This window comes from Schistocerca serialis, chromosome 6, assembly GCF_023864345.2.
Source record: "Schistocerca serialis cubense isolate TAMUIC-IGC-003099 chromosome 6, iqSchSeri2.2, whole genome shotgun sequence".
Classification (NCBI taxonomy): domain Eukaryota; kingdom Metazoa; phylum Arthropoda; class Insecta; order Orthoptera; family Acrididae; genus Schistocerca; species Schistocerca serialis.
Window position 1 is genome coordinate 647,756,474 of NC_064643.1, and position 17,433 is coordinate 647,773,906.

General features: G+C 37.2%; 1 protein-coding gene across 1 annotated transcript in view; it reads right to left on the reverse strand.

The window, feature by feature from the left end:
* LOC126485089 (piezo-type mechanosensitive ion channel component) overlaps positions 1-17,433 on the reverse strand; it is a 699,946-nt gene that overhangs the window by 12,204 nt on the left and 670,309 nt on the right. The window contains exons 43-45 of the mRNA XM_050108694.1: positions 13,854-14,035; positions 7,307-7,573; positions 2,591-2,813 (exon numbers count right to left, since the gene is read on the reverse strand). Of these exons, the coding sequence (XP_049964651.1) occupies positions 2,591-2,813; positions 7,307-7,573; positions 13,854-14,035 (672 nt within the window). The remainder of the gene's footprint in view (positions 1-2,590; positions 2,814-7,306; positions 7,574-13,853; positions 14,036-17,433) is intronic.

Consider the following 17,433-nt stretch of genomic DNA (forward strand, 5'->3'; position numbering starts at 1 on the left):
TACTCATACAAGTAGTTCTCTTTTCTCCAAAGGTCTCTTTAATTTTCCTGTAGGCTGTATCTATCTTACCCCTAGTGAGATATGCCTCTACACCGTAACATTTGTCCTCTAGCCATCCCTGCTTAAACATTTTGCACTTCCTGTCGATCTCATGTTTGAGACGTTTGTATTCCTTTTTGCCTGCTTCATTTACTGCATTTTTATATTTTCTCCTTTCATCAATTAAATTCAATATTTCTTGTGTTACCCAAGGATTTCTACTAGCCCTCGTCTTTTTACCTACTTGATCCTCTGCTGCCTTCACTACTTCATCACTCAAAGCTACCCATTCATCTTCTACTGTATTTCTTTCCCCCGTTCCTGTCAATCGTTCCCTTATGCTCCTGCTGAAACTCCCTCCAACCTCCAGTTCTGTCAGTTTATCCAGGTCCCATCTCCTTAAATTCCCACCTTTTTGCAGTTTCTTCAGTTTTAATCTACAGTCAGAGTCCACATCTGCCCCTGGGAATGTCTTACAATTTAAAACCTGGTTCCTACATTTCTGTCTTACCATTATATAATCTATCTGAAACCTTCCAGTATCTCCAGGCCTCTTCCACGTATACAACCTTGTTTCATGATTCTTGAACCAAGTTTTAGCTATGATTAAGTTATGCTCTGTGAAAATTCTACCAGGCAGCTTCCTCTTTCATTTCTTACCCCCATTCCATATTCACCTACCATGTTTCCTTCTCTTCCTTTTCCTACTGTCGAATTCCAGTCACCCATGACTATTAAATTTTCATCTCCCTTCACTACCTGAATAATTTCTTTTAACTCATCATACATTTCATCAATCTCTTCGTCATCTGCAGAGCTAGTTGGCATATAAACTTTTACTACTGTGGTGAGTGTGGGCATCATGTCTTATCTTGGCCACAATAATGCGTTCACTATGCTGTTTGTAGTAGCTTACCCATTATTAAACCTACTCCAGCATTACCCCTATATGATTTTGTATTGACAACCCTGAATTCACCTGACCAGAAGTCTTGTTCCTCCTGGCACTGAACTTCACTAATTCCCACTATACCTAGCTTTATCCGATCCATTTCCCTTTTTAAATTTTCTAACCGACCTGCTCGATTAAAGGATCCGACATTCCACGCTCCAATCCGTAGAACACCAGTTTTCTTTCTCATGATAAGAACATCCTCCTGAGTAGTCCCTGCCCAGAGATCCAAATGGGGGACTATTTTACCCAAGAGGACGCCATCAACATTTAACCATACAGTAAAGCTGCATGCCCTCGGGAAAAATTATGGCTGTAGTTTCCCCTTGCTTCCAGCCATTTGCAGTACCAGCACAGCAAGAATGTTTTGGTTAGTGTTACAGGGCCAGATGAGTCAATCATCCAGACTGTTGCCCCTGCAACTACTGAAAAGGCTGCTGCCCCTCTTCAGGAACCATACGTTTGTCTGGCCTCTCAACAGATACCCCTGTGTTGTGGTTGCAACTACGGTACAGCTATCTGTATCGCTGAGACACGCAGGCCTCCCCACCAATGGCAAGGTCCATGGTATAATACATAACCAAAATCCACAAAAATAATAATAGACAGAAACAATTTCAAATCATCAGTGAAGAGATACTTGGTCAAGCACTGCTTGCATATGGTAAGAAAGTCTCTAGAGAAACAATATTGGAGCACCAAATAAGATTGTTTTTGTAAAGTGTATACAATAACAAAATATTACGTAACATTACCTTTCACGTAACTGATGTGTGTAACAAATTTCAAGAAATGTCTATCATAATTCAGGAATGGTCCAATATATTTTGTAAACTGTACAGTCCTCCATCCACAGGACCAACAAACAAATAAACAAAGTTTACAGCTTCATGTACATGTTCTTAGGCAGTGCTCATGGAGAGCTGCTAATAGAAATAGTTTGAAAAGAAATCGCAAAGTTATTTGAGCAGAAGAAATTGTAACAATTTTTATGTGAATGCTGGACAGCAAAGTGGAAAATGGATTAAACAAATCATTAAAAAAACTTCAATTTACAAATATATTACATAAATCTGAATTCTCAAATATTTGCATGCTTCACATAAGTTCCTGGAATCATAAGAAGAGATTTGAGTGTTAACTCTGAGAATGTGGATAATAAAAGCAGATAAATACTAAACCAAAATTTATTGTGGTAGCATAATTTTTAAGTTTTTGATGATAAATCTATAGACATAATTTTTTTTTATACCTTTGCAGTTGTAGGAGAAACACTGTGTCTAGTTACAAGGGAAGGGGAAGTTAACGAAACTTCAACTGGCATTGTTGACTGATTAAATAGTAGTACCATCTCTTATCTGCCAAATTAATTGGAAATAAAAAAAAAGTATTTCACAATAAATAAGTAAGTACTGATTTTACGTACACTACCATTGTTGGCCAAATCAAATGTTTTGTTAATTACATTTGTTTATTTCTATTTGTTCTCCAAATCAGCACGAATTATTATATATTATTAACCACATGAACAGGGTGATACTATGTAAGAGAGGAACGATTGTAAATTTGGAGCAGAAAAACTTGTAGTAAGTTACTCACCCTCCTGCAGAAAGGAATGAAAGTGTCCTTGGAAACACTTTATCATTGAATGTATAAATGACAAGACTGTCACAGTCTGAATATGGTAGATATTGGAGATATAGCTTGTGGTTGATATCACTGCAGTTCTCTGTCATTTCCCACCATTGCTGCGTGCTCTGAAGGTCCGTAAACTGTCCGTGGTAGAGATTCATGAAAACAGTTCGGTACGATCGCTCGTCCTCTGCTCATGAAAATCAAATTAAATTTTATCAAAGTTATTATTTGCAAAATTTGAAGCGATAAAATAAGAATATCCTGAATGGAAAGAACAAAAAAAATTACTTAATTATTGCACACGATATACAATATTACAAGTAATGAGACACCATAATCCAACTGGCTGTAATGGATGTTTGGCTGAATATTAGGTGCTTCCTTGATCTAATACTGTGCTAAATTATGGATCCTTATGAATACTTCCATGGAAAGCAGCTTTTCTTACAGCAGAAAATTCTACAGTTTTCTTACTGGATCTAAACAATATGGAAAGTTCTGGAGGCTAAGCTCATAGTTTTGGGTGGAGTATGGGAAGCACAATTTTTTGTTTTGTTTCATATTGTGAATATGGTCTAAATCGTTAGCCCTCATTAATTCCAGTCTCTTGTAGAGCAAGATTAAAGTAAAACTGTCTTCAACTTTAAGGTTATTTCGAATACTGAAATGCTTTGCTAAGAATGGTCCAACTGGAGGTGATATGCTCTTGCCCTCTTCCGGTCCTTGAACTGGCATAACCAACCAATTACAGAGAGCCTACAGTTCAATATGTTCTATCTTTGGAATGTTTCTACAGTTGGTACCATCCAGGGAATGCACTAAATTTTCCTGAAGAATAAACATATGAATAAAATAAAAGGAATTTGCGGTAACTTCCATGGAACCAAACTGCTGAGGTCATCGGTCCCTAGGCTTACACAATACTTAATCTAACTTAAACTAACTTATGCTAAGGACAACACACACACCCATGTCCAAGGGAGGACTCGAACATCGAACGGGGGAAGCCATGCAAACCGTGGCAAGATGCCTTAGACTGCACGGCAAAATGTAAGAATTATTATGAGAATGAAGTATTACAATACAATAATTTAAAAATATTGTGACTCCTCAATATACTATACACATATGTACTGTACAATAAACGTATGACTCTTATTGAGAAATCCAATTGTAATTTTACTACTACTATCACTCCCTTGTATCCCCTAATTTGATAAGAAACATTCATGCAGTAACCTTCTATGGACATGGGTAGATGAATGAACACAATAAAAATAAAATAAATAAAAACAATAATCAGGTTTTGAACAAGTGGCGCAAATTTAAAAACCTTGACACTAACCACCAAACCACCATTTCACCGAGGACATTGCATGGTAAATGGCACATAAAGTACCTCAAAAACTTTGACCATCATTTTTTTCAGAAATTGTCGAGTATGTATGGGTAAGCCGAGACATATGTTCATTTATTTTGACTCCTCTTCCACTGAATGAAGTTCCAGGGAAATCGAATAATGGCACTTGTCGTGTTTTCCTCATAAGTATCGAATCCTCGACCTCTGGAGTTATAATCTGCCACTTATCCACTGAGCAACTGAAGCCATACCTCACAAGATTATACTTTAAGAAATTAATAGAAAGTATAGTAGTTGTTGTTGTGGTCTTCAGTCCTGAGACTGGTTTGATGCAGCTCTCCATGCTACTCTCTCCTGTGCAAGCTTCTTCATCTCCCAGTACCTACTGCAACCTACATCCTTCTGAATCTGCTTAGTGTATTCATCTCTTGGTCTCCCTCTACCATTTTTACCCTCCACGCTGCCCTCCAATACCAAATTGGTGATCCCTCGATGTCTCAGAACATGTCCTACCAACCGATCCCTTCTTCTAGTCAAGTTGTGCCACAAGCTCCTCTTCTCCCCTATTTTATTCAATACCTCCTCATTATTTATGTGATCTACCCATCTGATCTTCAGCATTCTTCTGTAGCACCACATTTCAAAAGCAAACTGCCATCTGCTTTCTGTACAAATTGTAAATAGCCTTTCGCTCCCTGTATTTTACCCCTGCCACCTTTAGAATTTGAAAGAGAGTATTCCAGTCAACATTGTCAAAAGCTTTCTCTAAGTCTACAAATGCTAGAAATGTAGGTTTGCCTTTCCTTAATCTTTCTTCTAAGATAAGTTGTAAGGTCAGTATTGCCTCACGTGTTCTAGTGTTTCTACGGAATCCAAACTGATCTTCCCCGAGGTTGGCTTCTACTAGTTTTTCCATTCGTCTGTAAAGAATTCGTGTTAGTATTTTGCAGCTGTGACTTATTAAACTGATTGTTCGGTAATTTTCACATCTGTCAACACCTGCTTTCTTTGGGATTGGAATTATTATATTCTTCTTGAAGTCTGAGGGTATTTCGCCTGTTTCATACATCTTGCTCACCAGATGGTAGAGTTTTGTCAGGACTGGCTCTCCCAGGGCCGTCAGTAGTTATAATGGAATGTTGTCTACTCCGGGGGCCTTGTTTCGACTCAGGTCTTTCAGTGCTCTGTCAAACTCTTCACGCAGTATCGTATCTCCCATTTCATCTTCATCTACATCCTCTTCCATTTCCATAATATTGTCCCCAAGTACATCGCCCTTGTATAGACCCTCTATATACTCCTTCCACCTTTCTGCTTTCCCTTCTTTGCTTAGAACTGGGTTTCCATCTGAGCTCTTGATATTCATACAAGTCGTTCTCTTATCTCCAAAGGTCTCTTTAATTTTCCTGTAGGCAGTATCTAAGCCTCTACATCCTTACATTTGTCCTCTAGCCATCCCTGCTTAGCCATTTTGCACTTCCTGTCGATCTCACTTTTGAGACGTTTGTATTCCTTTTTGCCTGCTTCATTTACTGCATTTTTATATTTTCTCCTTTCATCAATTAAATTCAATATTTCTTGTGTTACCCAAGGATTTCTACTAGCCCTCGTCTTTTTACCTACTTGATCCTCTGCTGCCTTCACTACTTCATCCCTCAAAGCTACCCATTCTTCTAGTTAACAGACATAATTTCCTTGATCACGATATTCTACCAGCACAGTAAACATGTGGCAAATGATTTTTTTCTGAAACTCCAGTACCTGAAATATGCTACTCGAGTTGAGTCTCATGAAAGATTCAAAATAAGTACAACATTCCTTTTTTTCAGACAATGATATCTGTGGGATAGGATGACATTTGTTTTGGAAAAGATCACCAGAACATTTCATGTTCTATGAATAATTTCTTTATTTATGACACATAGAGAAACATTTTTAAGTATAGATATAAAACTACAGCTTTTTTACAAATTATAATCTACACAGTACAATTTTTGACACTCAGAAAGAGCAAGTAATTAATATTGATCCTCGGGAAATCAAATTGTGCTTCAGAAAATGACAAAGTATGTCATAAAAAGCTACACCAAGACAACAGCTGTTATAATGGCAGACCCATAATGCTAGGTCAAATGAAAAAATGCAAGCTGGTGATGATTGCACTATACGGATGGAAACAACACACCATCCCTCTGGTACAGATAATGGAAATAATGTGTTGTATACAGCGATATCGGGAGGTGGGGCAGCTTTCAGAGGCTAGTAAGATGTAATGGAAGAGAAGAATAGAATACAAGAGTGAATGTTCATAAACTATTTGTTCTGTGAATAAAACGGAATTAGATGCTTATTTGGAGGAGGAATTGGGCAGGGGGAGAGCATAAGATGGTGTGCATTACTGTTACATTTTAGTATTGCCAAATCTAACTTTATCCAGATTTTCATGCTTAATATTGAACTTATATCTCATACCCTAAACATCAGAAGGTGTGTGGGCGCCATTCAGACACCGATCTCATATAAAACAATCACAATAGCAATGAGCCTGCTTTGTCCTAATGTATACTTTTGTAGTATTGATATTATCACAATAATTGCACACATAATGGAAAATCCAGGATGGAATAATTAAAAAATGGAAACGATAGATCTACCCGTCACATAGAGAAGGTATGGAGTCACAGACAGACACAGTGAAAAAGGATTCTAGAAATACTGTGTAAGAGTTGTGTTTGTGAGACTGTGTGTGAGTTTTTTACATCTGATCATAGACTAAGAATGAAAGTTGAGCATTTCTAGAATTCTTTTCCACTGTGCCTATCTTTGACTCAATGCCTCCTTATGTGATGGGTAACAATCTATCCCTTCCATTTTGTTGTAATTACACAGCATTACCTATGGGTGTTCTGTCCTTGTCCAGCATGTGTTGCATAGGGTTGCCTGACCAATGAAAGTAAGATGATTCAGTAATAGCCTTAGTGAGATACGCACTTTGTTGTTACAAGTATCAAAATATCTAAAATGTAAGTAGTACACTCAGCTGTTTTAGATCTCGGCTTTTCAAGTACACAAAACAGATCCAAGCACAATTATTACTTCTTATAAAATGTAGTACATAGTACTGTGCTGCATAATTAATTATCTCAATTTTTGAACAAGTCTGTCAGGTTCACAAATTGTAAGTTTGTGACTGACAATTTTGACACTTCAATCATTAGTATAACTGTCACAGTTCAGATATGTTTCCTTCTGTTATAGTACTTGAAAAAAAAATTAAAAACATTTATGAAAGGTGAAAAAATATTAAGAGTTATACATACCATTCCCATACATAAATTGCGTCACAGGCGTAGCTGTCTCCCTATTTGTAACTTTTAAAAATTTTGGAAGCACATCATGCAACACAACATAATTTTCTCCTTTGTCTCCTTTCAGCAGCTTTAGCAACTTATCAAGTTCTGGATTTCTGACATTATTTACTCGCCCCTGAATAACCCAATCCTTTGAGTCAGTGATAATTCCACTTGTTGAAGGATCATTTGTGTTTCTTTTCACAGTCCACAGTAACTTTATAACAATATCACGCTCTGAAACAAGAAAAGGAGTATTTACAGCTTAAAAATATGTTGTTTATATTAACTAATTAGTTCCTATTCACAATTAATGAAACATTATATTTCAGAAACAACAGTAACCAACTGCAGGTGGAGATTTGTCTTCAGATTCCAGTCAAGGGCAGAACATGAAATTACAAAAGAAATTTGTCCTATATCCTTTTCAGGCTTTGTAATGGGGGTTTCTATTCACCTTCCTGCCACTTATGAGACACAAAGAGACAGCAATTCTAAGACGTAATTACAAGGCGACAGAATGGTTAGTCAATACTTAGCCTCAGTAGCCAAAGTTCCAAGTGCCTGTCATAATACGTATAACAGTAAAAAAAAGTATGCTAGTTTGTGGACTTATTACTGCTTTCTTAAGGAGAATTATTACATTACTACTTTTTTATCTTAATATTTCTCTTTGTTTTTGATTTCTCCTTCTTCTTTATCACTTTCCTCCTATCTCTTAATTGCTCTGTTCATTTCACTTCTCTTTTCTCTATCCCTTAACCCATCTTTACTTCTCATACTGTTCAATCTCTCTGGACTGAAGCTGCCACCATGCTTAACTATGTACTATTGTACTCTGATGGCTTCACCATCATTTTGTCTCCATTCATCCTCACATGAGGGGGTGTCCCTTTCATCCAGCTGTCTGAATGGCCAGACCTTCCTTTCTAATTTTCCACAACTGGAGATGAACAAATATGCATCTGACACACTTCATAAGAGCTACAAATTGACTATGGTACAATAAACAAAATTATGATTGTAAATAAATAAATTTAATAATGCTCTAGATGCAAACTGCAGTAATTTCTATAAAATAAAGCTTTTTCTGTCTATGGTGAAAATTTCTCCACAAATTTTCCAAATTCCCAAGACTACATGCACTTTAATTAATCTCACTGGACTGAAGATGATACTGTACTGCCCTCCTCACTGGCTGTTAACAGTACTCCCACTCCAGGCAACTAGCATTAAAGAAATGTGTCCCAGTTTGCAGAGGTGGTGAAGATATAGTTAGACAGCATTCAGCTGAAGGCCACCTTCACTGACATTAAGCAACACTAAAGGCCACAGACTACATGTACAGACACCTTAGCAAAAGAGCACAGAAACCACATAACCTGATACAAAGTTCTTTGGACTATACAGATGCCAGTAATGTGCTAGGTGAAGACTGAATGAAGGAATTCAATTACACAGAGTGTACTGAACCACAAGGTACCAGCCCATGGGACAAAAGGGACAGGTCACAGCGAACCCTTTTTACATGGCTGGTATCGCCATTTTGTGGCTATAGTGCAAGATAGTGGCACCCACCAAACCGAATGAGGCATTGCCTGTTTGTGAATGACATCTGTATGTTCTGTTCGAGGTGACAGCAGTTAGCTGTCACTATAAGTGCGAGGTAGTAAGTGCCCATAACAAAGTGACTCTACAATGTTAACGGAGCTGAATCTGTTCATCCTTATCAAATCTCAAACTACCCGGGGGATGACATGGTGGCACTCTGAGCATTTAAGGGTTCAAAGGTGACCCCTCTACCTTTTGACTACAAAAAATAGGACTGTTGCCAACTTACATGAAGGGGTAGGGGCAAAGCCTACCTGCTGTGACATAGGAAACAGACCACATCTTTTGCTAGAAACAGACCTGGCTTTTACCAACAGAAGTTACATATTCTGATTCAGTCTCAAGTGTCAGAAAGTAGTCCTCATTGTGTTATAAGAGGAAAGAATCATTTAAAATTTGAAGAGTCTGTAATGGTTGTTGCCATTTTGAGTAAATTAAAAACTTCACTGAAAATGACAGCAAGGGAAATATATTTCCATATTTTGGGTCCTCATTACTTTACGAATAATTACAATAATATCTTCTCTCTTGGGACTTTTGTTAATGGATTGAATCACAATGGAAATTGAAGAAATTTGAAGTAAACTGACAGCAAAAATATAAACACATCGGTGGGTTTTTCAGTGTCAACAGTTTCTGAATTTGTAGTCAGCAGGCATACTCAAATGTGTCCCGATCCTTGAGATTACAATCAGTTTTGGATCATGATGCAGCAGGAACAAAAATTTTGCTGATTACAAAGAGTGAAAATGAAATACTAACAAAACTGTTAGTTCTGGAAGAGTGTAGGTACACTTTCTGAATAATGATTTGTTAGTAATTTAGAATGCTCTACAGAAAAGTCAAACTTGAGCATGTAGTGCCTTGAGAATTTCGGTGTAAGTTCTAGAGACACTGAGTTTCCACCATCTCGAACACCTGATATTTTAAGTACGAGGGTGAGAGAGTGGAGGTGTGTCTACCTCATTGCCGGTTTCTGTGTGTGTGCAGGATGGACGTGTATCGGGAGAATACTGCAATAGTGACGGTTGATTGGCATGGGCAAGTGTTTGCTGCTCGTGCCATAGAAACTGTATGTCCAGTACAAGGAGCAAGCATGCTTTATTCCTTGATGGTGTAATGACTATATTTGTTGTGAACAAATGAATTATGTATTGAACTAAAGACACTTACATTTTGATTTTCTGGTGTTGGACTTGCTAGAAGCAAGAACTGGTTTTATAGTGGTTATTAAACCAAGCATATTGTAATTGTATCTGTTAGTATCTAATGGTCCAAGATGGAGTTGACGTGTGAGAGTTGAATGATTATGTGAAACTTGTGAAGTTATTTTATTGTGGAGATGAAAATATAACAGAGTTGAACAAAAAGTATCCTGAGAGTACAGAATAATTCAAGAGTAGAAAACAAGTCTATTTTGAAATTCCTTTAACCAGCTATAGTCTTTGGGGAAGAAGAGTTTGTGAAGATCGACGTAGCCATCTGACCCGAGGAGAAGATCGGCTGCACACAATACGTAAGTCAACTGCGAGAGACGTGTGAGTCTTGCACCCCAGTACCACACTGTCTCGTGTCATCAGAAACGATTAGAAGCTCACTAATGGAGTTGATAATTAGTTAAATGCAGCAAACTGACACTGAAGATGACCTTTCAAACAATATATTAAGATGAAATAAAGAGTATTGGCATGAGAAAACACATCTTTTGTAGCCACGTAAAAAGAAGGTTTCTGTTATAGTGATTCTTTAAAAAAGTATTGGATCTTAAATGCATGCTAAAAAGATGATCTTCTTTGTGCCAGCCATGCCAGACTCTGTTTTAGGAATAATATATATTAACTTTGCAATGCCAACTTTGAACACACAGACCTATGTATATAAAGCATTAACCATATTGTTAAATTCATTCTGATGTCCTAGTTAGTGTGAGGATACATTCAATAAATGAAATGTATTTCCAAAGTCTTTACCTAAAGTTAGATACTTACGAAGTTGGTTTTTAAAATGAAACAATAAGTTCAGTCAGTCACTATTTAACTTATCTCCATGATATGATTCGAAGACTTAAACCTTCATAATGAGGCGGATCTCTGTGGATTAATATGATATGTGAGATGTGTTACAACTTTGGTGTATAATAATAATAAACATCAAATGAGTTGTTGGAAATATACAAAAACAGCGAAGTTTACAATTCTTGATACATAACACAACAATACATTATTCTGAATACATCACTGACTATCATGTGACAAGATCACAAATATATGGTTTTCTGAATGCTATTTACATTTTTTCCTCCAAAGCACTTCTTATTCTGCATGTACACATGATATTTTTCTAATGTATATAAAGGGTTTTGTAAACCTTTGGCACTGTCTAGTAGACAAAAACAAAAACACTATTTCAGAACACGGCTATATGGAATTATTTGACTGCAAATGTGCAAATAAAATAACTAAAATAGAATGCCTCCAGTGGTCACACTCATTTCTCTGTCGTAATACATCACATGAAAACTGACACAGTTTGTAAACAAAGACAGAGTCTAAAAGCTGAGAGATGTTAAGAACATATGAAAAACAGAAATATTATACAAAGAACATATAACAAAACAAAACCATTATTTCAGAGTAAGTCTTAAAGTATTGTGGAGATCTTTGGTTGAGTAGATGAATAGATATATTTGAATAAATATTTCAATTGGTACATGAATCCTTTTCTGTGAAGCTTAAGCTATATAAACTTTGTACTCATTTATGTAATCAGGTGACATATTGAAAACATTAAGTGTAATAATTCTGCTGTCCACAGTGATAAAGTTACACGTTTAACAATTTACGTTGGGATTCAGAGAGAGAGGATGAAAGGAGTGATAGAAGGAGCGCAAAGCTCTGGTTGTGCCAAAGCTGTGGGTCTGTTAGACTTACATCTATTACATTGTATAAGTAAATGTTGAAATAATACAATGATGAGGAATTAAGGATAGTCAGGTAAATAAACTCTTAATAATATAAACAGATACAAATTACGTATTATCAGGCCGACATGGGGTACAAACTGTTGGCTTTTGGGTAGATCTGTTGAGTTTTGCGAGTTATGCCAGAGCTGCGTGTTGTTAAGATTACAACTGTTATATGTTGTAAGTAGGTATAGGTTGAAATACTAATTGATACTGCTTTAAAATAATATGCAGATAAAATACAATTTGTAATATAAACTGATATATATACTCTCAAGCTGAAGGAGGGTACAAAACTGATGGCATTTTTGTGAGTAGGACCATTCCATTGTTCATATGGGAAATTCATGGAAACATAACTAATTAACATAAATCCACCTGGTGATGGAGTTTTAAATCTTTGAAGTGCATTGCAGAACTAAATTAATAGTGACTGGTAACAGTAAGCTTGTTGTTTCACTTGATATCAGTAGCACTCAAGGCAAAGCCTAAGCCAAAATGTTTGCATTTAAAGTTGTTTTTTTTTTTTTTTGCATGTTACATGTATCTTGAACTTGGTGATACACTAGCAGGTGAAACACGTCAAAGATAATATATTTTCTCTATGAAATGATGACTATATGAAAACTGTTTGTATAAAATTGTGATCTGTATTAATAAATCAAACTAGCTGCAAAGGTCCACCCTCCTCATCACCCTGGCCTGGAACAGCCGTACCTTTTGTCAGGACTTTGACTATGTATAATTGCATCTGAAAATGAGGAATACTCTACATAAAAGCCTTCTCACCCCTCCCAAAATGGTATTCTATTGCCCATCCAATCTAAAAAAAACATTCTAGTCTATCCTATAATGCCACCCAAATAAATGAGCAATTCCAAACTATGACCAAGTGGCAGAATGTGCTGCTCTGAGCACATCATGCTGATCTCATTGGGTGCTTCGCAATCTATGCCATTTAGATCTACGTCTCCCACCCTAACATCAGCTTCTCTGAAGTATAGATGGGAATTTTCCTCACAAAACATCAAACAATCCTGCAATCTTCCTGGCCTCTCTATCTCTGCTACCACATCTCCCACACCCATTTCCATGCCTGATCTCATGACCCTTACTTGCTTACTTGACTCATCCTTCAACCACACCCTCCTCTCCACAGTCTCCTCCTTCCTTTATTATATTTTCCAATGCCAGTTCGCTCCTCCATTTCATTGTGCACAATACCAACAATTCACAAAAGTGACTCTGCAGGTATCACATTCCTGTCCTCTGCAGTTGCCGCTGCTTTCTTTGAGCTGTTGTACACCTACCCCAGCACTCCCTCCTGATCTGCAATTATTTTCTCCCCTCACCCATTTCACCTGTCATACCTGTCACCCTAGTGAAACTGCAATGTCAGAAAAACCTAGCCGTGCAGATGTGAGTGTGTATGTGTGTATGTATGTATGTGTATGTGTATCCTGTTAACTGTGTAGAATAATTTTTAAGAAAGGTCTGCAACATTCTTGGTCTCATTTATACACTTATCGATAATTTGATGCATCAGCTATACACTGAGTTGCTACCTTCATTCCTTCCGTTATCTATATTTTACTAAGGACATCACCTCACCATATTTACAGTGCGCGTCCAAATAAATTCACAGAAATCTTACAAACAACTATTAAGAGATTAAACTCACTGACATATTAAAACTTAACAATGAACTGGGAATTTAACCAAATCTCACCACCTTATTTCCGAATGACTCATGAAGGACTCTCAGTTCCAAAACTTCTTAAGCTTTCTACTAGCAACATTTAAGTGAAAACAGTCACATGCCACAAAGACAAATAAATAATTTGTTGAGCAATGACCTATAAATTACATGTAAGTAATCAAATATCATGACAACAATTTTAAAATGAAAACTGCAGATATATTGGAAAAAAGTCTGAAGCTCACCTTCTGAAACTTCATCAATAAGTCGCTGCTGATCTGGAGGCGAAATTCCCCATACACTTGTAGAATTTCTGTTTAATACAGCAACTGCAATATCATCGTAATTGTAAGCTGATAAAAATGTCTGAGCCGAACGATCTTTCTTGTATATGTTTACAATCTGCATGTACTCTTTTTCTTGCAACCTAGGAGATAAGACACATTACATGATTTAATATTTAATTGTATGGAACCATATTTATGAGCATAAGCTACAACCAATTTAGAAATTAATTAATTAATTCATCCATCCATCCATCCATCATATTTTGTAGTTCCCAGGAGAGCCCTCAGGAATGTGGAACAAGTCATAGTATACATAAAAAACAGACAAAGTAATCATGGAAACTTACCTGTATTGACAGTAATCTACCACTCTAGGGCTTACTACTTAATGTTATTCGTGTTTATGCCAGCTAAATTCAGTCAAGTAAACCTGAAAGAAAGCTATCACTTTGAAAGAAACTACTGCAGCCTTAACTACACTAAGTGGCAGCTTTGTGTATCCTACTGTTAGATTAATATTTACAATGGTATTTTTTCAAGAAAATGTTTACCTATGTCTGTCAATGCTGAATCCTATTTACAGTACATTACTACTTGTCACACAGCTTTACAGCAAACACTCCTACCTACTATGTAGTTAGCAGAACTTTTCTATTCCTTAATCTAGATAGTCTGATAATAAGTAGAACAAGTTACTAATGAGAGTTCCATGGCATGGAAGAAATGCAGCCAGCTTGGCCTCTTCCGCTGATTCACTATTGGCAAGACAGGGCATGTGCAGAAGAGGCATGGACTGAAACCAGTGTTCCGGTCTGCCTGGAAGATAAGGGGTACATTAGGCCTCGTTAAAGATAACACAGGACTCTGAATTTCTGGCACGTATGGTGTTCTGTGTGAATGTGGTGGCATTTACATAGGTCAAACCATTCACAATGTTGCTAAGTGTTGTGCAGAGCATTCTACTCATAAAATATCAAACAAAGGGAACTTGAGAAGTTGGCCATGGCTGAACATTGCCTAGAAAACAGGCATAAAACTAAGTTTGAATAAATGAGAGTTTTGGCTCAAACAACATTGCAGTGGTAGTCTTTTATCAAAGAAGCAGCCAAAGTCAGAATAAACAGCAACAATTTTAACAGAGACCAGGGTGACACACTTAGCAGGGCATGGGGTCCGGCTTTGGACATTGAGCAACAGCAAAGATAAACACTTGATGTTGTAGGGACATGGGAGTGGCATGTTCCAATGTGGCACCAGCCACATGGACAAGGAATGTCATTCAATTCCGTGGTACGGCAGAGCTGCTAGGAGCTGCCCAACTTGCCTTCCGCACATGTTCTACTCTGGCCCTATCTGGAAGGTTCCAGACGTTGCCATTACTTCTATGTACACAGAACACCATGCCCATCATGACGGTCAGTGATTTCAACTCCTGATGATGATAGCAGAGACAGCCTTCGAAAGCTCGAGTGTTTTATTCAAAATGATGTGGCTTGTAAACCGAGTAGGTTTTAATTGATTACACTTAGATATTTAATTTCTGTGACTGAGTAAAGGACCACACCACTGATAATATATTTGAAAATTAAAGGTTTATTTTTGCTACTCACCTCAATTAACTTACATTTTTCTACATTTAGAGCAAGCTGCCATTCATCACATCAAATATAAATTCTGTCTTAAGTCATCATGTATCCTCCTACAGTCGCACCATGATGATAATTTCCCATACACTACAGTGTCATCAGCGAACAGTCACAGATTGCTGCTTACTCAGTATATCAGATAATTTATGTATATAATAAACAAGTGATCCTATCACGTTTGTTTGGGGTACTCTCGATGACACACTCATCCCTGATGAACACTTGCCATCTAAGACAACATACTAGTTTTTGTTGCTTAAGAAGTCTTCAAGCCACTCACATTTCTGGAATCCTATTCCTTAAACTCTGAGCTTCGTTAAGAGTCTGTAATGAGGCACTGTGTCAAATTCTTTCTGGAAATCTAGGAATATGGAAACTGCTTCTTGCCCTTTGTCTACGATTTGCAGGACATCATATGGCAAACCAAGTTTCCCCACGAGTGATGCTTTCCCAATCCATGCAGATTTATGGATGGAAGCTTCTCTGTGCAAAGGAAATTATATTCAAATTTAGGACATGTCTAACAATTCTGCAGCAAACTGATGTTAATTATACTGGTCTGTAATTTTGCGGGTCTGCTCTTTTACCCTTCTTTCACCAGGACACACCTGTGTTCCTTTCCATTCACTTGGGGGCTTTGGAACAAAATATTATTCATTACAAATAAAAGGCAAGAAGAGAGAAAAATCTGAAAAGTCCTCTCTGTAAAACCGAATTCAGATTCCATTTTGACTTGACGAAATATTTGTTTCCACCTCTCAGCTGCTTCTCAACACCAAGGTTGCCTATTTCTGTATCCCACATACAGGAGTCTGTGCAACAGTTAAACAATGGTATGACTGTACAATTCTCTTGCTGTTGCATGAATTGATTTTTTAAAATGCAAAACTGAAAACTTCATCCCTTTTACTGTCTTCTGTTGCCACAGCAGACAGTCTGATAACTGATTGATTAGAAGCCTTGAGACTGCTCAGAGGTTTTACGACGGGCCAGAATTTTCTCAGGTTCTCAGCAAGATCTTCCACTCGTGTATGGTGGTGGAGGTAGTAGTGTGCTTCGCACATTGATCTGTTTATTTATGAACAAATCTCTACCAACTTTTGTTCGTCGGAATTTCTGCATTTTGAACTAAATGTGCAACAACGTCTGCTTCCTCAGCATTTCATGAATTTTGTTATTAAACCACGATAGGTCTTTTCCATCCTTAACACAATTAATTGGCACAGTCTTCTCCGGAGCACAATTTACAATCAGTTTAAACTTTTGCATAAATTCCTCTACATCTGTCATAATGGAACTAGATGATTGCCTAAGTAGGATGCTAATAACTGCTTATCTACTCTTTCCAGCATAAAAACTTTCCTAGCCTTCTTCATGGATTTATTAATGTTAGTAACAGACATCTCTATGATGACATCATGATCACTAGTCCCTGTCTCTGTACTAACATGGTTGGCTATGGTCAGACATGTTTGTAGCTACAAGGTCTAAATATTTTGGTAGCTTAAGTTAGTTCTTAGAAAATGTGTTCAGGTCTACTTCACAAGATTAACTGTACCACCTCTAATGAATCCATAGATGTCCTAGTCTATACTTGATAGGTTAATGTTGCCAGCCAAATAATATTGCATGGCTGGGGTGCTTCTGCACAACTGAGTGTAGACTTTCTTTGAATGATTCTGTAACTGATTAACTTGAGTTCACCTAGGTCAGTTAGGCGCATCCCGATAAATTTACAATCTGGCCCTATTTTGACTTCAACAGACACAATATTTTCGTCAATAGGAAAAAAACACTCGCCCATCTGTGTTTAACTCATCTTTCGAATGTACTTTCCATCCTTCATTAAATATTTCAGACCTTTGTACTTCAGGTTTCAACCACTTTCAGTT